Source organism: Chiloscyllium plagiosum, unplaced genomic scaffold, assembly GCF_037043375.1.
Source record: "Chiloscyllium plagiosum isolate Xiang-an unplaced genomic scaffold, Cpla_swu_hap1 HiC_scaffold_31, whole genome shotgun sequence".
Classification (NCBI taxonomy): domain Eukaryota; kingdom Metazoa; phylum Chordata; class Chondrichthyes; order Orectolobiformes; family Hemiscylliidae; genus Chiloscyllium; species Chiloscyllium plagiosum.
In genome coordinates, this window is record NW_028270169.1 from 6,352,464 (window position 1) to 6,373,770 (window position 21,307).

Genomic DNA, 21,307 nt, shown 5'->3' on the forward strand with positions numbered 1-21,307 from the left:
GGTCACCCCAGCTCCTCTATGTAGAGACGTTCAGATTACCACATAAACCTGTCCGACAGCAAATAGGATCCTCAGCTTTACTAATAAAGAAACACAGAGATCACTGGAGTTTCGTCAAAGTCTGGGCAGGCTTTGTGGCTGGATATCAAGATCTTGCAGGTTTCCCAGGATGGGACCAGGCCCATGGGGGTTCAGTAAATGTGAAATGACTGCAGAAACCAGGATTGTTCTCCATGGAGCAGAAAATAATATGAGAGAGTTAAGAGGTTTAAGAAAGAATAAAGGATTTGAGTATTATAAGTAAGGGGCCAGTTAATTCCAGTAACTGGAGGGTCGGTAGCTGGTGCCACACATAGAGGCAGTGGTAGGGACATGGTGCACTGGCAACGTGGGAGCACTGAATGTGCCTTACCACCCTGACACTGTGCCTTACCACCCTGGCAGTGTGCCTTACCACCCTGGCACTGTGCCTTACCACCCTGGCAGTGTACCTTACCATCCTGGCACTGTGTCTTACCACCCTGGCAGTGTGCCTTACCACCATGGCAGTGTGCCTTACCACCCTGGCACTGTGCCTTACCACCCTGGCAGTGTGCCTTACCATCCTGGCACTGTGTCTTACCACCCTGGCAGTGTGCCTTACCACCATGGCAGTGTGCCTTACCACCCTGGCACTGTGCCTTACCACCCTGGCAGTGTGCCTTACCACCCTGGCACTGTGCCTTACCACCCTGGCACTGTGCCTTACCACCCTGGCACTGTGCTTTACCACCCTCCACATTAACCACTTAGTCACTTCCTTCAATAGAAAGAGGGAGAACGAAATGCAGTAAAACTCACCAGCTCCAAATCCGAAGAGGAAGACCACATACACAAGCAGAAAACTCATAATATCTGTCAGGAAGATCTGTAGCAAGCACATAGAACACAGATTAGTCAGTGATTGCAAACAATATTCCAAATGTTTGCTTATGTTCCAGTTCAGGAACATACAAGAGATCTGAATACACTCACATCTTGCACAACTTTTGTAACCCATACTGACACATACAGCATGGCAGTAAACACATGTACACACAAACACGTACACACAAACAAGTGTTCACACACGTGTACATTCACACGTACACACATATATTCACAAGTGTTCACACATATGCGCACACATACAAACGTTCACATACATAAACACAAATGTCAACATGTACTCATAGTGTTCACCCACATGTACATATGTGACAAACTCTGAATAAAAACAGCAGGTGGAGTGCTTGATACAGCTTTGCAAAGATCATTTTGCAGTTGTTCAGAGGAAGACAACAGCCACAGAATGGACATTGGGTTGGGGATTTCATTCTCCGTCAGACGTGTCTCAGTAGCACTTGCACTGTCTGAGTCTGTTGGACCTGTCTGCTCCAGATAGCAATCGATCAACATGAGAAAACACCTTCTGCCAATCCTGGCGTCTTGTACATCCCCACATTTAAGTATTCCATCCCTGGCCACCATTCATTCAGCTTCCTGGACCTGAGCTTTGAAATTCCCTCCCTAAAACTCTGTGTCCCCTCGTTTAGACATTGCTTTAAAAACCCAGTTCTTTGATCAAGTTTTTAGATACCTGTCCTAATGACTCCTAATCTGTCTCAGATTATAGTTTGATAACACGCCTGGGAAGGACTTGGTGTAAAAGGTCGTCTAAGTGTAACTTGTTGTTGCAATATCACACTTACTTTCTGCATCATGACACTGTAGATGCCCATTCGCTGGAATCCGCGGGTGTAATAGAGCAGATTGATCCAGCCAATCGCCAGCCCGATCACCATAAATCCGACATATTCTTCCCGTCCAACTACATACAGCACAGAGGAGGCCAGGAGCAGCACTGCCTGGAGAAAACTGGAACATGAAAGAAACACTCTTTCTGAAAACAGTGCATTGAATCAGTGAGTGTTTAATGCTGTGATTGTATGGCTTCCCTCAGACAGTAAGGTGGTGAAAAGTGACACCCCTCAGCTGGGAAGTGCTATTCACCCATGGGTGGCATCGTGGAAACAGGAGGCAGGGAATGGGTCATGGTTACTGCGGGGCATGGGATCAAGAGACAGGAAGAAGCCCTGCCCATCCCCCACATCAACAGGAAACCTTGAACTTCTTCTGATCTCCCTTTGGTCACACATTATCCCTTTCCTCATGGCAATTCCCAGCCCATTCCACCACGCTGTTCTCCTATTTCCACAAAGATACTGGGGTCTATATCTTCAATATTTGTTTTATTCATTCAGAGGATGTGGGCTTTACTGGCTTGGCCAGCATTTATTACCCATCCCTAATGGGTGGGTTAATCACATTGCTCTTGGGGCCACATGTCGGCCAGACCAGGTAAGGTTGGCAGTTTCCTTCCATAAAGGACATTACTGAACCAGGTGGGTCTTTCCTAACAATTGGCAGTGGCTTTGTGGTCATCATCAGACTCTTAATTCCAGAACTGTTGAATTCAAACTCTACCATCTTCCATGGCAGGATTCAAACCCAGGTCCCCAGGACATTACATGAGTCTCCTACCTGTCCATCTTCCTTCCCACCTATCCACTTCACCCTCCTCTCTGACCTATCACCATCTTTCCCCACCTTCATCCACCTATCGCATTCCCAGCTACCTTTCCCCCAGAACCACCCCCCTCCCATTTATCTCTCAGCCCCCCTTGGGCCACCTTCCTATTCCTGATGAAGGGCTTATGCCCGAAACGTTGATTCTCCTGCTCTTCGAATGCTGCCTGACCTGCTGTGCTTTTCCAGCAACACACTCTTTGTGTCTGGATTAACAGTCCGGTGACAATACCACTAGGCCATTCCGTCCCCATTTTATTCACCAGAATGATACCAGGAGTCAGTTTGTGAAAATTATGAGGACAGAGTGCAGATACTGGATTGTGATTCAAAAAATTAACCAAGGAATGGCAGATGCTGGAAATCAGAAACACCAGGTTCTGAAGAAGGGTCACTGGAGCCGCAACGTCAACTCTGCTTTCTCTTCACAGATGCTGCCGATCTGTTTTGATAATATTCACCTGTGTCTTGAACATTAAGGAGTGATCGGAAATTGTGATGATAGAGTGGTAGAGTCATACAGCATGGAAACAGAACCTATGGTCCAACTCATCCATGACAACCAGGGATGCTAACCTAATCTAGTCCCATTTGCCAGTACTTGGCCCATATCCCATCCTATTCCTATAGCCACCCAGATGCCTTTTAAATGCTGTAATTGTACCAGCCTCCATCACTTCCTCTGGCAGCTCATTCCATTCACACATCACACCTGGCGTGAAAATAGTCCACTCCATCCCTTTTATATCTTCCCCTTCTCACCTTAAACCTATGCCCTCTAGTTTTGGACACCCCCGTCCTGGGGAAATGGACTTGGCTATTCACTCTACTCATAATTTTATAAACCTCTAAGAGATTTATCCCTCAGCCTCCGATGCTCCAGGGAAAACAGCCCCAGCCTATCCAGCCTCTCCCTGTAGCTCAGATCCTCCAACCCTGACAACAGCCTTGTAAATCTTTTCTGAACCCTATAAAGTTTCACAACATTTTTCCTATAGGATGGAGACCAGAATTGAACACAGCATTCTAAAAGTGGCCTAACTAATGTCCTGTACAGCTGCAGCATGACCTCCCAACGTCTATACTCAATGCAGTGACCAATGAAGGCACGTGTACCAAAACCTTCTTCACTATCCTATCTACCTGTGATTTTGCTTTCAAGAAGCTATGAACCTGCACTCCAAGGTCTCTTTGTTCAGCAACACTCCCCAGGGCCTTACCATTAAGTGTACAACTTCTGCCCTGATGTTCCTTACCAAAATGCAACATCTCACATTTATCTAAATTAAACTCCATCTGCCACTCCTCAGCCCATCCGCCCATCTAATCAAGATCCTGTTGTAATCTGAGATAACCTCCTTCACTGTCCACTACACCTCCAATTTTGGTGTCATCTGCAAACTTACCAATTATACCTCCTACATTCTCATTCAAATAATTTATATAAATGCCAAAAAGCAGTGGACCCAGCACTGATCCTTGCAGCACTCTGCTGGTCACAGGCCCCCAGTCTGAAAAGCAATCCTCTGCTACCACCCTCTGTCTCCTACCATCAAGCCAATTTTGTATCCAGTTGGCTAAAGGTTAAAGGTTCAATGGAGATGAATTGAGAGGAGCAATTTCCTTTAGTTTATTGATGGTGGTGGTTGGGGAGGGGAATGTGAGCTCAGGACAAGGGTTGGAACATTCAAATTCAAGCCGGACCATTCTGGGCTGCTGTCAGGAAGCTCTTCCTCACACACAGGGGAGTGGAAATCTGGAACACTTTCTCTTAAAATGTTGTTCAACCTGAGCTGTAATGAAAATGTCAAACTTATAGTAATAGGTTTTTGGCCAGATTATTAAGAGATAAGGAACCAAAGAGGGTACAAGGAGTGAAGGGAACAGGATAGAATAAACACTGCTCTTTTATGAATGCAGTGGATGTGGGGATCACATCAGCATCAGCATTTATTGCTGTCCCTAGTCGCCCTAGTTGATGGTGGTGAGCTGCCTTCTTGAACCACTGAAATCAATGTGCTTCACACAGTGCCCCTACAGAGGGAATTCCAGGGTTTCTGACCCAGCGATGATGATGTCATGGTGATATCTTTCTGAGTGAAGACCATGAGTATTGTGTTCAATTCTGGTCTACCTCCTACAGGAATGATGTTGTGAAACTTGAAAGGGTTCGAAAAGATTTACAAGGATGTTGCCAGGGTTGGAGTGTTTGAGCTATAGGGAGAGGCTGAACAGGCTGGGGCTGTTTTCCCTGGAGCGTCGGAGGATGAGAGGTGACTTTATAGAGGTTTATAAAATCATGAGGGGTATGGATAGGGTGGGTAGACAAGGTCTTTTCCCTGGGATGGGGAGTCCATAGGTTTAGGGTGAGAGGGGAAAGATAAAAAAGGGACCTAAGGGGCAACATTTTCACAAGAGGGTAGAGCATGTATGGAATGAGCTGCCAGAGGAAGTGGTGGAGGCTGGTACAATTACAGCATTTAAAAGGCATCTGGATGGGTATATGAATAGGAAGGGTTTGGAGGGACATGGGCCAAGTGCTGGCAAATGGGATTAGATTAGTTTAGGATATCTGGTCAGCATGGACGACTCAGACTGAAGGATATATTTCCATGCTGTACATCTCTATGACTCTATGTTCTTATTTAACATATGGGAGGGGTTGAATGGCCTCCATTGTTCCTAAGTCCCTTTATCTATCCAACATCTTCCTCCTTCCCACTAGCCTCCAGGTCATTCCCACAGGTAGGTCTTCCAAGAAAGTGAGGATTAGAAATAAAGCTAGCCTTGGTCCCAATCTGATATCTTTATGGACACCCTGCCCATTTCCCCCACTACCCCTTCCCCCCACTACCCATCATACAGTAGCCCCCTCTTCACTCTCAAAGTTTAAAGTGGGATTATGCTTCTATCATTGCATTTCAGTTCTGATTAGAGCTGATCAGTGCCATTCCTGAGATTGCGAAGTGAATTTGTCAGACAGAAGTTTGTGATTCATTGCCAGAGACCAAGCACAACAAGAGACACAATTCACAACTGGGAAATTAAACACTATGGGCCTTACAATAAAATATCACAGTAACCATCGATCGTGATTGACTTTGGAGTCCTCTTCCTTCGCAGAAAGACTTCTTCGACCTGAACAGGGAGTAAAACATTTATCAATTTTAAAAAGAAAGATTTGCATTCATATAGCACCTGTCATCTCATCTGGACAATCACTGTTGAAATGTAACATTGAGAAACATGGAAGTTAATTTTGTGTATGAACAGCTGTCACAAATAATAGACCAAGACAATGTTTAAAGAATATTGTTTACTCTGCTTTCCCATGGCTCTTGTAGATGGTTAGAAACAAGTATTATTTTATATTTGGGTGGTTGAATTGGATAAATGGACCAGGCACAGCACCTTGGCATTTGACAATGATATATTTCCTGGTCTATTCAAGGTAATTATAGTCACATAATGAGAAGTTAACTATTTTCTTTATCTAATCATGAGACCTGGGCATCACTGTATCTGTCAGCCAGCATTTATTGCCCTACCCTTAATTGCCCTGAAGATGGCGTAGTGAGGTGCCTTTTTGAATGTACCAGTCTATGTGGTGGAGGGACACCCAGTGCTGATAGGAAGGAAATTCCACAATTTGACCCAAGGACAGTAAAAGATTCCAGATCAGGATGGTGCATGGGCTAGAGGGGTCTTGCAGGCAGTGATGCTCCTTCTAGATGGTAGAGGTTACAGGTTTGGAAGGGGCTGTTCGATGAGGCTTGGTGATGTGTGTGTAGTTCATCTTGTACAAGGTACACTTTGCTGCTACTGTGCACCGGTGAGGGAGGGAAATAATGTTTAACATGGTGGAAGATCAAATGGGGTTACTTTGTCCTGGATTAAATCTCTTGCATTGCATTGAAGCTGTATTCATTCAGGTGAATGGGGAATATTCCATCGCACTCCTGAGTTGTGCCTTGTAGGTGGTGCCCAGTGTTTGTGGAGACAGAAGGTGAGTTCCTGTAGATTTCCCAGACTCTGACCAGCTCTTGTAGTCACAGTATTAATGCAGCTAGTACAGTTATACTTCAACGGTGACCTCCACGATGTTGACAGTGGGGATTCAGTGATGGGAATTCGAGTGGATGTGATTTCGGATTTACCCATGTACTTTACAAGTGCTTGAGGCAGAGCCAGGAAAGTTGAAAATGAAGTGAACTTGCACAAAACTCACCCCTTGAAAGAAAAGATAGAGTGCTCCGAAGATTGTGATAACTTGTCCAGTGACCCGTAGGTAGCTTTCAGTTGTGGACTCAACTTTGAATGGGGGCTGTTTTAAGGATAAAGAAAAGCAACATTTTACTGAAGAGAAGCTGTGAGTGGAGCAGAACAGGTTTCACCTAATCTACGGCATTGGCCAGACTGAGAACACATTTCTGCATTTGTAAGAATAGCAAACTAAATTAAACAAAGTTTAGACATGATTTGGAGATGCCGGTGTTGGACTGGGGTGTACAAAGTTAAAAATCACACAACACCAGGTTATAGTCCAACAGGTTTATGTGGAGGCACCAGCTTTCAGAGCATTGCCGAAGGTGGCACAACACCTGATGAAGGAGCGTCGCTCCGAAAGCTAGTGCTTCCAATTAAACCTGTTGGACTATAACCTGGTGTTGTGTGATTTTTAGCAATAGTTAGAGGTTACCTAAATCTAGGAGATAAGGATGGAGAGTTACCTTCGTGGAGATGAGGGACAGTACGAGAAAGATGCCACTCTTGAATGGTCTACAGAACCCTGAACAAAAACCATAATGTGGGAGAAACAATATCAGGAGGAACATTGGCTCATTGTTTAAAGGAAAGACAATAAGCAAAGGGTAACTTTAATCTCAGACTGGCAATAGCCACCTGGATGAAAAGTTCAAGACAGTTTTAAGATAGTTTCTTAGTGCAGCACTTTCTGGAATCAATCAGAGAACAGGGTATAGGAGCAAATTACTACGAATGTTGCAATCTGAACTGAAAACAAACAATGCTGGAGATCCCAGCAGATCAGGCAGCATCCATGGAGAGAGCTGAAGTCATTCCCACTGTGATCTCCAGAGAACAGGTTATATCTAACTTGGGATTGTGTAACCTGATAGGATGAGTTAATGACCTCAGAGTAAAGGTAACAATGACCCTAAAATGATTGAATTTTATGTCCTGTTTGAAAAGCGTGAAGGAAGGGTCTAAGCCTATGGAAGGGTAACTGTGGAGCAGGGAAGCTGAGCTGGCTGAAGTGTATCGGGACACTTGATCAATAGTGAGCCAATGGCAGCTATTTACGGGGATATTTCAGGGTACTCAGAATAATTATATTCCTACTATAAAGGAAAATTCCAAGCAGAAAATCCACCATCTGTTTCAAACTAAAAATGTTCACAAAAGCATCAAACCTGAGGTAAAAGTATACCACTGCATAAAAACTGAGGGACTGGTCAGATGATTGATTACAATGTGAAGAACAGGAGAGAATGACTAAAAAGATTAAATAATGAGAAGAAGCTAATTCAACATGTAAAACCAATGTTACAGGTACTGTATCTGCAAAGGAACAAGGTGAATAAAATGAGTTCTGGTTCTCTGGAGGGTGAGAAAGAGGAGATAACTGCAGATAGTTAGAAAACGTCAAATGTTTAGTGCTCCCTCAGCACTGACCCTCCGACAGTGTAGCACTCCCTCAGCACTGACCCTCCGACAGTGCGACGCTCCCTCAGCACTGACTCTCCGACAGTGTAGCACTCCCTCAGCACTGACCCTCCGACAGTGTGGCGCTCCCTCAGCGCTGACCCTCTGACAGTGTGGCGCTCCCTTAGCACTGACTCTCCGACAGTGCAGCACTCCCTCAGCACTGACCCTCCGACAGTGCGGCACTCCCTCAGCACTGACCCTCCGACAGTGCAGCACTCCCTCAGCACTGACCCTCCGACAGTGCAGCGCCCCCCTCAGCACTGACCCTCCGACAGTGTGGCACCCCCTCAGCACTGACCCTCCGACAGTGTGGCGCTCCCTCAGCACTGACCCTCCGACAGTGCAGCGCCCCCCTCAGCACTGACCCTCCGACAGTGTGGCACCCCCTCAGCACTGACCCTCCGACAGTGCGGCACTCCCGCAGCACTGACCCTCCGACAGTGCGGCGCTCCCTCAGCAATGACTCTCCGACAGTGTGGCACCCCCTCAGCACTGACCCTCCGACAGTGCAGCACTCCCTCAGCACTGACCCTCCGACAGTGCCTTCTCCCTCAGCATTGACCCTCCAACAGTGCCTGTTCAATCAGCACTGATACTCCGACAGTGCAGCACTCCCTCAGCACTGACCCTCCGACAGTGCGGCATTCCCTCAGCACTGACCCTCCGACAGTATGGCACTCCCTCAGCACTGACCCTCCGACAGTATGGCACTCCCTCAGTACTGACCCTCCAACAGTGCGGCACTCCCTCAGCACTGACCCTCCGACAGTGCGGCACTCCCTCAGCACTGACCTTCAAACAGTGCGGCGCTCCCTCAGCTCTGACCCCCCGACAGTGCAGCACTCCCTCAGCACTGACCCTCCGGCAGTGCAGCACGCCGTCAGCACTGACCCTCTGACAGTGCGGCACTCCCTCACCACTGACCCTCCGTCAGGGCGGCACTCCCTCAGCACTGACCCTCCGACAGTGCGGCACTCCCTTAGCACTGACCCTCCGACAATGAAGCACTCCCTCAGCACTGACCCCCCGACAGTGCAGCACTCCCTAAGCACTGACCCTCTGACAGTGCGGCGCTCCCTCAGCACTGACCCTCCGACAGTGCGCTGCTCCCTCAGCACTGACCCTGCAACAGGGCGGCACTCCCTCAGCACTGACCCTCCGACAGTGCAGCTCTCCCCCAGTATTGACCCTCCGACTGTGCGGCACTCCCTCAGCCCTGACCCCCCAACAGTGCAACACTCTCTCAGCACTGACCCTCCAACAGTGCGGCACTCCTTCAGCACTGACCCTCCGACAGTGCCTGCTCCCTCAGCACTGACCTTCCGGCAGTGCCTGCTCCCTCAGCACTGACCCTCTGACAGTGTAGCACTCCCTCAGCACTGACCCTCCGACAGTGCGGCGCTCCCCCAGTATTGACCCTCCGACAGTGCGGCACTCCCTCAGCATTGACCCCCCAACAGTGCGGCGCTCCCTCAGCATTGACCCCCCAACAGTGCGGCGCTCCCTCAGCACTGACTCTCCGACAATGCCTGCTCAATCAGCACTGATACTCCGACAGTGCGGCACTCCTTCGGTACTGACCCTCCGACAGTGCGGCGCTCCCTCAGCACTGACCCTGCAACAGTGCAGCGCTCCCTCAGCACTGACCTTCCGACATTGCAGCACTCCCTCAGTACTGACCCTCCGACAGTGCAGCGCTCCCTCAGCCCTGGTCCTCCAACAGTGCGGCTCTCCCTCAGCACTGACCCCACAACAGTGCGGCGCTCCCTCAGCACTGACCCCCCAACAGTGCGACGCTCCCTCAGCACTGACCCTCCGACAGTGTGGCACCCCCTCAGCACTGACCCTCCGACAGTGTGGCGCTCCCTCAGCACTGACCCTCCGACAGTGCAGCGCCCCCCTCAGCACTGACCCTCCGACAGTGTGGCACCCCCTCAGCACTGACCCTCCGACAGTGCGGCACTCCCGCAGCACTGACCCTCCGACAGTGCGGCGCTCCCTCAGCAATGACTCTCCGACAGTGTGGCACCCCCTCAGCACTGACCCTCCGACAGTGCAGCACTCCCTCAGCACTGACCCTCCGACAGTGCCTTCTCCCTCAGCATTGACCCTCCAACAGTGCCTGTTCAATCAGCACTGATACTCCGACAGTGCAGCACTCCCTCAGCACTGACCCTCCGACAGTGCGGCATTCCCTCAGCACTGACCCTCCGACAGTATGGCACTCCCTCAGCACTGACCCTCCGACAGTATGGCACTCCCTCAGTACTGACCCTCCAACAGTGCGGCACTCCCTCAGCACTGACCCTCCGACAGTGCGGCACTCCCTCAGCACTGACCTTCAAACAGTGCGGCGCTCCCTCAGCTCTGACCCCCCGACAGTGCAGCACTCCCTCAGCACTGACCCTCCGGCAGTGCAGCACGCCGTCAGCACTGACCCTCTGACAGTGCGGCACTCCCTCACCACTGACCCTCCGTCAGGGCGGCACTCCCTCAGCACTGACCCTCCGACAGTGCGGCACTCCCTTAGCACTGACCCTCCGACAATGAAGCACTCCCTCAGCACTGACCCCCCGACAGTGCAGCACTCCCTAAGCACTGACCCTCTGACAGTGCGGCGCTCCCTCAGCACTGACCCTCCGACAGTGCGCTGCTCCCTCAGCACTGACCCTGCAACAGGGCGGCACTCCCTCAGCACTGACCCTCCGACAGTGCAGCTCTCCCCCAGTATTGACCCTCCGACTGTGCGGCACTCCCTCAGCCCTGACCCCCCAACAGTGCAACACTCTCTCAGCACTGACCCTCCAACAGTGCGGCACTCCTTCAGCACTGACCCTCCGACAGTGCCTGCTCCCTCAGCACTGACCTTCCGGCAGTGCCTGCTCCCTCAGCACTGACCCTCTGACAGTGTAGCACTCCCTCAGCACTGACCCTCCGACAGTGCGGCGCTCCCCCAGTATTGACCCTCCGACAGTGCGGCACTCCCTCAGCATTGACCCCCCAACAGTGCGGCGCTCCCTCAGCATTGACCCCCCAACAGTGCGGCGCTCCCTCAGCACTGACTCTCCGACAATGCCTGCTCAATCAGCACTGATACTCCGACAGTGCGGCACTCCTTCGGTACTGACCCTCCGACAGTGCGGCGCTCCCTCAGCACTGACCCTGCAACAGTGCAGCGCTCCCTCAGCACTGACCTTCCGACATTGCAGCACTCCCTCAGTACTGACCCTCCGACAGTGCAGCGCTCCCTCAGCCCTGGTCCTCCAACAGTGCGGCTCTCCCTCAGCACTGACCCCACAACAGTGCGGCGCTCCCTCAGCACTGACCCCCCAACAGTGCGACGCTCCCTCAGCACTGACCCTCCGACAGTGTGGCACCCCCTCAGCACTGACCCTCCGACAGTGTGGCGCTCCCTCAGCACTGACCCTCCGACAGTGCAGCGCCCCCCTCAGCACTGACCCTCCGACAGTGTGGCACCCCCTCAGCACTGACCCTCCGACAGTGCGGCACTCCCGCAGCACTGACCCTCCGACAGTGCGGCGCTCCCTCAGCAATGACTCTCCGACAGTGTGGCACCCCCTCAGCACTGACCCTCCGACAGTGCGGCGCTCCCTCAGCACTGACCCCCCAACAGTGCGACGCTCCCTCAGCATTGACCCTCCGACAGTGCGGCACTCCCTCAGCATTGACCCTCCGACAGTGCGGCACTCCCTCAGCATTGACCCTCCGACAGTGCGGCGCTCCCTCAGCATTGACCCTCCAACAGTGTGGCGCTCCCTCAGTACTAACAGGATTCACTGACAGTGAAACATTCCTTCACTACTGCCTCTCTGAATTTGCATTGCTCTCTCATTGCTGCATTGGGAATGTCAAACTGCATTGTGTATTCAGGTCTCTGTGGAATTCCTCGGATCAATGACTGTCTCGCCCACAGACCAGAATGAAAACTCTCAATTGCAGACACTCAACCAATTCAAGGATCGTATCTACACCTTTTGCTCCTCAATCCTATTGTAGGCTGTAGTGGTGAAGATGATCATGTAGGAGAGGTAAATGAAGAACTTGATGTAAAAGATGAAGCTGGCAAAGTTGTTCCACTTCTCCTGTAACAGGTGCTTCAGCGGCTCTAAGTTTAGCATCTCATGTCGGTTCTGAGAAAACAGACACGAATCAGTTAGAACAGCTCTTTGATTGGGGTCAGTGTAGATTAGATTACATTACAGTGTGGAAACAGGCCCTTCGGCCCAACAAGTCCACACCACCCCGCCGAAGCGCAACCCACCCATACCCCTGCATTTACTCCTTACCTAACACTACGGGTAATTTAGCATGGCCAACTCACCTGACCTGCACATCTTTGGACTGTGGGAGGGAACCGGAGCACCCGGAGGAAACCCACACAGACACGGGGAGAACGTGCAAACTCCACACAGCCTGAGGCAGGAATTGAACCCGGGTCTCTGGCACTGTGAGGCAGCAGTGCTAACCACTGTGCCACCGTGCCGCACTCCAGTGTAGGGCGAGCTTTACTCTGTATCTAACCCTGTGTTATCCTTGTCCTGGGGCTGTTTGGTGGGGACAGTGTAGAGGGAGCTTTACTCTGTATGTATCCCCAGTCCTGGGAGTGTTTGATGGGGGTGTCAGTGTGGAGGCTGGGAATACAGCCGATATGTGACTGTATTCTACAGTGAAGGCTAGATCTCAGTTCCAGTTGATGCTGTCAGCTACACTCTGAAAGCAGTGGCTTTGAACTTTCACAGTGTAGCAGTCAGAACTAATGAAAGTTTATAATATAAGTTTCAGAATTAATGATATAGTAATAGAGGTCATTTCGCCCCTGATGGCTGTGCCAGCATTTTGTAAGAGCTCCCTTCCCCATAGCTTGACATATTTTCCCTTTCCTGAGAGTGATGCGGTGACCTTTGGAACGTAGGTGCATCTGCTGGCCATTCTATCAGAACATTCAGTCTCAGTGTGTCAAAACCTAACTGGGAAACTCCCTCCTTGGCTTTTCCTTCTGCACATTATCCTATGGACATTGACCCCCCGGCCGAGCTGTCCAGGTAGCTCATACCGGAGTCTCACTGCCATAGATGATAATCTCCAACACCGACTTTGCTTCATATGTGTCGAGAGCCGAGAGGTCATACAGAGACGAGTGCACTGGACCGTATGCCCATTCAGTGAATTTCCTGGACAAGAATCGACATTCCTCATCGTGGATCTCCCTGCCAATGATGTGTTTCAACACCTGAAAAGGAGAAAGCATTGAAAGGAGGGCTCAGCAAGGGAAGGAGGTGTTTACCAAACATAATACCTCTCAACGTTGGTCAGTTGGGTGTCAGCACTAACCAAAGGTTAATTACGAAAGGACTGTCACACTGTCGCAGGGTCAGTGCTGAGGGAGTGTCGCACTGTCAGAGGGTCAGTGCTGAGGGAGTGTCGCACTGTCAGAGGGTCAGTGCTGAGGGAGTGCCGCACTGTCAGAGGGTCAGTGCTGAGGGAGCGCCGCACTGTCAGAGGGTCAGTGCTGAGGGAGTGCCGCACTGTCAGAGGGTCAGTGCTGAGGGAGCGCCGCACTGTCAGAGGGTCAGTGCTGAGGGAGCGCCGCACTGTCGGAGGGTCAGTGCTGAGGGAGTGCCGCACTGTCAGAGGGTCAGTGCTGAGGGAGCGCCGCACTGTCAGAGGGTCAGTGCTGAGGGAGCGCCGCACTGTCGGAGGGTCAGTGCTGAGGGAGCGCCGCACTGTCGGAGGGTCAGTGCTGAGGGAGTGCCACACTGTCAGAGAGTCAGTGCTAAAGGGGCTCTTTTATTTCTTTACCTCTCTGTCACAGGTTTCCTGTAAACTCCCTCTCAGTGGCCTAGCTGTAAATTCCCTTTCAGTTCTCTGGCTGAAGGCAGGCCCGCCCCACACTTCCGCTGGGTGGCGAAGGAGGGAGTGCAGCAGGAACAGGATCACACCCCTTGCTGCTGGCACATCCTGATCCATACCTGATGTCCAGCCAACTGAACCACCCGATCCTGAAGGCTGGGTCCACACTGGTCAGGGACAGCAGAAACCCTGCTCCATTACTATCAAATAGCCATCTGGGAATCTCTCCCAATGTTCCTGCCTTCCAAAGGATTTGAAAATTGATGCCCAACCTGTTTGGCCACATTATGAAGGCCCCTTCCTTGGCATCAGGTCGTGGAGCAGGACTGGAAGCTGAAACCTCAGGCCCAGAGACAGGGCCATTGCACCCTCCTCCCTCGGACTGAACATCTGGAAGTTATGGGCAGCCCTTACTGTCCATGACTGACACAGCGCTGATGGGGTGACGTTACTGGGAGAAGCTGCTCAGTGTGTCATGCAACGAGAAGTCACTTCATTGTGTTAAATGGTCGGAACTATTTCCCCAGCCTCATTGCGCCCTATCCTTCCTGACTTGGAGCAGTCAGGGCTCCCTCACCTCGATTTTGCCCGTCTTTGCAGCCAGTTTCAAGGGGGTCAGTCCTTTCTTGTTCTTCATGCTTTCCAGGTTCAGCTCTGGGTTGATCTTCACCCCCATCCTCAGCAGGTAATCATACATGTGGATGACAAATTTGGTGTTCTCCTTGGTGTTGTCGGAGATGGACACCAATGCGTGGAGCACATTGTTCCCCATGGAGTCGGTGGCTGAGATGTCTGCTGGACTGTACGGGTTTTCCAACAGGTGGGTCACCACGTCCAGCTGGTTTGTACAGGCGGCCAGTGAGAGAGGCAGCTCCCCTGTCAACAGAAGAGATCAGGTCTCAGCAACTACAATGTGCATTTGTCTGGCATCCTCTATGTGGTAAACCGCTACAAGACACTACACAGGACTACAATCAGAGACAAAAGCATTTGAAGAGATATTAGGGCAGTCAAGGAGCCTGGTAAAGGAGGGGAGAGAGAAATCTAGGGTGGGAATTCCAGAGCTCATGGCCCAGACAGCTGAAGGCGTTGGAGAAGGTTATAGACATTGGGTCTGGAGAAGGTTACAGACGTTGGGTCTGGTGAAGGTTACAGACGTTGGGTCTGGTGAAGGTTACAGACATTGGGAGTGGAGAAGGTTACAGACATTGGGTCTGGAGAAGGTTACAGACATTGGGTCTGGAGAAGGTTACAGACATTGGGTCTGGTGAAGGTTACAGACATTGGGTCTGGTGAAGGTTACAGACGTTGGGTCTGGTGAAGGTTACAGACGTTGGGTCTGGAGAAGGTTACAGACATTGGGTCTGGAGAAGGTTACAGACATTGGGTCTGGAGAAGGTTACAGACATTGGGACTGGAGAAGGTTACAGACGTTGGGTTTGGAGAAGGTTACAGATGTTGGGTCTGGAGAAGGTTACAGACGTTGGGGCTCGAGAAGGATACAGACATTGGGTCTGGAGAAAGTTAAAGATGTTAGGACTGGAGAAGGTTACAGACATTGGGACTGGAGAAGGTTACAGACATTGGGTCTGGTGAAGGTTACAGACATTGGGTCTGGAGAAGGTTACAGACATTGGGTCTGGTGAAAGTTACAGACATTGGGAGTGGAGAAGGTTACAGACATTGGGAGTGGAGAAGGTTACAGACATTGGGAGTGGAGAAGGTTACAGACATTGGGTCTGGAGAAGGTTACAGACATTGGGTCTGGTGAAGGTTACAGACGTTGGGTTTGGAGAAGGTTACAGACGTTGGGAGTGGAGAAGGTTACAGATGTTGGGTTTGGAGAAGGTTACAGACGTTGGGTCTGGAGAAGGTTACAGACGTTGGGTCTGGAGAAGGTTACAGACGTTGGGTTTGGAGAAGGTTACAGATGTTGGGTCTGGAGAAGATTACAGACGGTGGGTCTGGAGAAGGTTACAGACGTTGGGTCTGGAGAAGGTTACAGACATTGGGTCTGGAGAAGGTTACAGACATTGGGTCTGGTGAAGGTTACAGACGTTGGGTTTGGAGAAGGTTACAGATGTTGGGTCTGGAGAAGGTTACAGACATTGGGTCTGGAGAAGGTTACAGACATTGGGTCTGGAGAAGGTTACAGACGTTGGGTTTGGAGAAGGTTACAGATGTTGGGTCTGGAGAAGGTTACAGACATTGGGTCTGGAGAAGGTTACAGACATTGGGAGTGGAGAAGGTTACAGACATTGGGAGTGGAGAAGGTTACAGATGTTGGGTTTGGAGAAGGTTACAGACGTTGGATCTGGAGAAGGTTACAGACATTGGGTCTGGAGAAGGTTACAGACGTTGGGTTTGGAGAAGGTTACAGATGTTGGGTCTGGAGAAGGTTACAGACGTTGGGTCTGGAGAAGGTTACAGACTTTGGGTCTGGAGAAGGTTACAGACATTGGGAGTGGAGAAGTTTACAGATGTTGGGTTTGGAGAAGGTTACAGATGTTGGGTCTGGAGAAGGTTACAGACATTGGGTCTGGAGAAGGTTACAGACATTGGGAGTGGAGAAGGTTACAGACATTGGGAGTGGAGAAGGTTACAGATGTTGGGTTTGGAGAAGGTTACAGACGTTGGGTCTGGAGAAGGTTACAGACATTGGGTCTGGAGAAGGTTACAGACGTTGGGTTTGGAGAAGGTTACAGATGTTGGGTCTGGAGAAGGTTACAGACGTTGGGTCTGGAGAAGGTTACAGGCATTGGGTCTGGAGAAGGTTACAGACATTGGGAGTGGAGAAGGTTACAGACATTGGGACTGGAGAAGTTTACAGACATTGTGTCTCGAGAAGGTTACAGACGTTGGGTCTGAAGAAAGTTACAGACATTGGTTCTGAAGAAGGTTACAGACATTGGGTCTGGAGAAGGTTACAGACATTGGGAGTGGAGAAGGTTACAGACATTGGGACTGGAGAAGGTTACAGACGTTGGGTTTGGAGAAGGTTACAGACATTGGGTCTGGAGAAGGTTACAGATGTTGGGTTTGGAGAAGGTTACAGACATTGTGTCTCGAGAAGGTTACAGACGTTGGGTTTGGAGAAGGTTACAGACATTGGGTTTGGAGAAGGTTACAGACTTGGGTTTGGAGAAGGTTACAGACATTGGGTCTGAAGAAGGTTACAGACGTTGGGTCTGGAGAAGGTTACAGACATTGGGTCTGGAGAAGGTTACAGACGTTGGGTTTGGAGAAGGTTACAGATGTTGGGTCTGGAGAAGGTTACAGACGTTGGGTCTGGAGAAGGTTACAGACATTGGGTCTGGAGAAGGTTACAGACATTGGGAGTGGAGAAGTTTACAGATGTTTGGTTTGGAGAAGGTTACAGATGTTGGGTCTGGAGAAGGTTACAGACATTGGGAGTGGAGAAGGTTACAGACATTGGGAGTGGAGAAGGTTACAGATGTTGGGTCTGGAGAAGGTTACAGACGTAGGGTCTGGAGAAGGTTACAGGCATTGGGTCTGGAGAAGATTACAGACATTGGGTCTGGTGAAGGTTACAGACGTTGGGTTTGGGGAAGGTTACAGATGTTGGGTCTGGAGAAGGTTACAGACATTGGGTCTAGAGAAGGTTACAGACATTGGGTCTGGAGAAGGTTACAGACGTTGGGTTTGGAGAAGGTTACAGATGTTGGGTCTGGAGAAGGTTACAGACGTTGGGTCTGGAGAAGGTTACAGTCATTGGGAGTGGAGAAGGTTACAGACATTGGGAGTGGAGAAGGTTACAGATGTTGGGTTTGGAGAAGGTTACAGACGTTGGGTCTGGAGAAGGTTACAGACATTGGGTCTGGAGAAGGTTACAGACGTTGGGTTTGGAGAAGGTTACAGATGTTGGGTCTGGAGAAGGTTACAGACGTTGGGTCTGGAGAAGGTTACAGACATTGGGTCTGGAGAAGGTTACAGACATTGGGAGTGGAGAAGTTTACAGATGTTTGGTTTGGAGAAGGTTACAGATGTTGGGTCTGGAGAAGGTTACAGACATTGGGAGTGGAGAAGGTTACAGACATTGGGAGTGGAGAAGGTTACAGATGTTGGGTTTGGAGAAGGTTACAGACATTGGGTCTGGAGAAGGTTACAGACATTAGGTCTGGAGAAGGTTACAGACGTTGGGTTTGGAGAAGGTTACAGATGTTGGGTTTGGAGAAGGTTACAGACGTTGGGTCTGGAGAAGGTTACAGACATTGGGTCTGGAGAAGGTTACAGACGTTGGGTTTGGAGAAGGTTACAGATGTTGGGTCTGGAGAAGGTTACAGACGTTGGGTTTGGAGAAGGTTACAGACATTGGGTCTGGAGAAGGTTACAGACGTTGGGTTTGGAGAAGGTTACAGACGTTGGGTCTGGAGAAGGTTACAGATGTTGGGACTGGAGAAGGTTACAGACGTTGGGTTTGGAGAAGGTTACAGACATTGGGAGCGGCCAAACTGTGGAAGGATTTGAAAACAAGTATGAGAAATCTAAACCTGAGGCATTACTGCTAACTGATTTTGATGAGAGAATACAAGAGTTTCGGAAAAAGCAAAGGGACTTAGTGCAAGTCAGGATGGGAACTGAGCTTTGTTCAAAGTCAACTTTCCATAGAGAGGAAAATGGGCAGGTCAAGCTGTCATTAGAATAAGAACACTTTATCAGAGCCCTTGAAACACCACAGCATACATGGTTACACGCCACATGGTGGAAATTGGGTTTAGAATAGATGGGTGTTTGATGACCAGCATAGACACAATATGCTGAAGGGCCTCTTTCTGTGCCATAAATGCTCTTTTCAGGTAATACTCAAGTCAAAAGGGGGGAGGGAGGGATACAGCGACAAGGAGATAGAGACTGGGACAGAGAATGTTCCCATGAAAACACTGATAGGAACGTACAAGATTCAGCCCTGGAAGCTAGTTTAACTAGAACACAGCTGACCTGTAGCTTAACTCCATCTATCTCCTAATAGTCAGGAGCTTTTGTGGTGATGTGATGGGGTCCCTATCTCTGGACCAGGAGGCCAGGGTTCTAGTCCCACTTGCTCCAGAGGAGGGTCACAGCTCCCCTGAAGAGGATGATTAAAACTATCTGCCACTAGTCACATCCAAGTAAGTACATGTCCATTATCCCTACTCTGACTTCTCATCTCCTAACTCATTCTCCATCAGCTTTTGAAAGTGTTCACGATATTCTGATCTTTGGTTCAAAGTGGACAATATCGATCTTCTACCTTTTAATCTCTGAATATTGCAGCACAAAATGAAGGTGTTCAGCCCATTGAGTCTGCATTGGCCCTTAGAGTGATCCCGTTTGTTCCATTTCCCAGCTGTTCCCAATATCCCTGTGTAGTGATTGGAATGAGGTTGGCCAGAGATTAGATCTCATGGTGTATGAGATCCCTGATGGGGGCTTTTAATGGGTCAATCAGGGAGCCCTGGCTGACAGATATAAACAGAGTCTCCTTACTCGAGGGACTAGCTGTGAGTCCATGTATGGTGCACATGTAAATAAAGGGTAACTGGCCTCTGTGCAGTTATTTCACCCCACAATTGTTCTCCTTTAAATGCAATGATCCAGTCTGACTTTGATTGTTGAGGGAACACTTTCACTGTGTGACTTCAGCTCCTGAATTCATCACAGCTTAGTTCCCCGAAACAGCAAGCCTCCATCAAAAGATACATTTTGAGATGAGAAGGAATTTCTTCTCCCAGAGGATAGTGAATGCCTGGAATTCTCTATCCCAGAGAGTTGTGAAGGTTAGATCATGGAGAGTATTTAAAGAGGGGGTAGATCTCTGCCATTATCAGGGATTGAGGACCATGAGGAGCTGGGATGGAAGAGAAGTTAAGGCCTGGATAATTTGGTCTTGATCTTATTGAATGTTGGGATGGATCTGATGGGCCAAATGGCCTACTCCTGCTTCTATTCCTTCTGTTCTGTTCCTTCAGAGATTTGGCCTCCTCTGGTTAAGCAGTTTTATGAAACTCCTTGCCAGTCATCATGTTTCTGCCTGTGTGGGTTTTTCCCCCATTAGAGTTTGATTGGTTTTTGTTTTGCTTCACGTTCCCAATTGCTCGCTCTGTCTTTCTTACCGAAGTAAAAGCCAGTTTGGCCTTCTTTTTGCTTGAAGAAGATACCGTTGGCCTTGGCGTGGACATCAGCACCATTACGGACCAGGAGAGCCACAAAGTGCATACACCGGCGTTCAATGGCAATGTGCAGCGCTGTCTGACCTGGGGTAGGATTCACGACAAATTATTCACTGAATAGACTGATAGTAAGATGTTGAATTCGGCAGCAAAAGGAGGAGGAACAGGCAGTAAAAAGGCAAGGTTACTCGGAAATGGACGTATTGGTCATCCACTTTGCAGTAAGGAGATGAGTTGGACCAGTGCGTCTCATTTATCAGTTTTACTGTCTTTTCCACCTGGGTTACAAGGGCTTCATTATAAATGTGTAGTTTACAACAAACACTGACCTCCACCTTTATCTCTTGTCTAGAAGCCAAACCCCCAACTGGGGAAGAATGCAGCTCATTTAAAAAAAAATTGAATCACCGAGTCACCCAGTATCACATAACTAATACTGCCCACTGGGGACAGTATGGTCATTACTAAAAATGACAAACCTAAACACCAGAGAGTGGAAAGCAAGAGGGGGAGGTAACGAAGACCAGCCCATGAGGTACCCACCTGTCCTGAAAGGCTTCGGGTTTACCAATGGATAATGCATGCTCCCTCTCCAAGTACTGTCAGTGCCCAAAGACCAGGAAAGTAGAACTAAAAGATTCCAGCTTATTTTTAAAAATTAAATAAACAAACTCTTAAACAGAAATGCAAGGACCATCACTTGCTCCCTATTAACTCTGGAGCTGTTCTGGTTATCCTTGTGCACTTGTGGTGAAGTGGTACTGTTCCTATCTCTGAGCCAAGAGACTCAGGTTTAAGTCCTACCTGCTCCAGAGCTCTATAATAACATTTCTGAACAGGTTGATTAGAAAATATTCTCATTAGCAAACCCATTTCGAACAGTGATGTTCATCACTTGCTGACAAGGAGCAGCACAAAGACAGTGAAAGAGT

General features: G+C 49.5%; 1 protein-coding gene across 1 annotated transcript in view; it reads right to left on the reverse strand.

The window, feature by feature from the left end:
• LOC122564201 (transient receptor potential cation channel subfamily V member 1) overlaps positions 1–21,307 on the reverse strand; it is a 93,305-nt gene that overhangs the window by 41,167 nt on the left and 30,831 nt on the right. Inside the window, exons 5-12 of the mRNA XM_087977050.1 lie at positions 20,319–20,459; positions 14,783–15,081; positions 13,409–13,585; positions 12,327–12,485; positions 6,836–6,931; positions 5,672–5,745; positions 1,731–1,896; positions 841–907 (exon numbers count right to left, since the gene is read on the reverse strand). Of these exons, the coding sequence (XP_087833176.1) occupies positions 841–907; positions 1,731–1,896; positions 5,672–5,745; positions 6,836–6,931; positions 12,327–12,485; positions 13,409–13,585; positions 14,783–15,081; positions 20,319–20,459 (1,179 nt within the window). The remainder of the gene's footprint in view (positions 1–840; positions 908–1,730; positions 1,897–5,671; positions 5,746–6,835; positions 6,932–12,326; positions 12,486–13,408; positions 13,586–14,782; positions 15,082–20,318; positions 20,460–21,307) is intronic.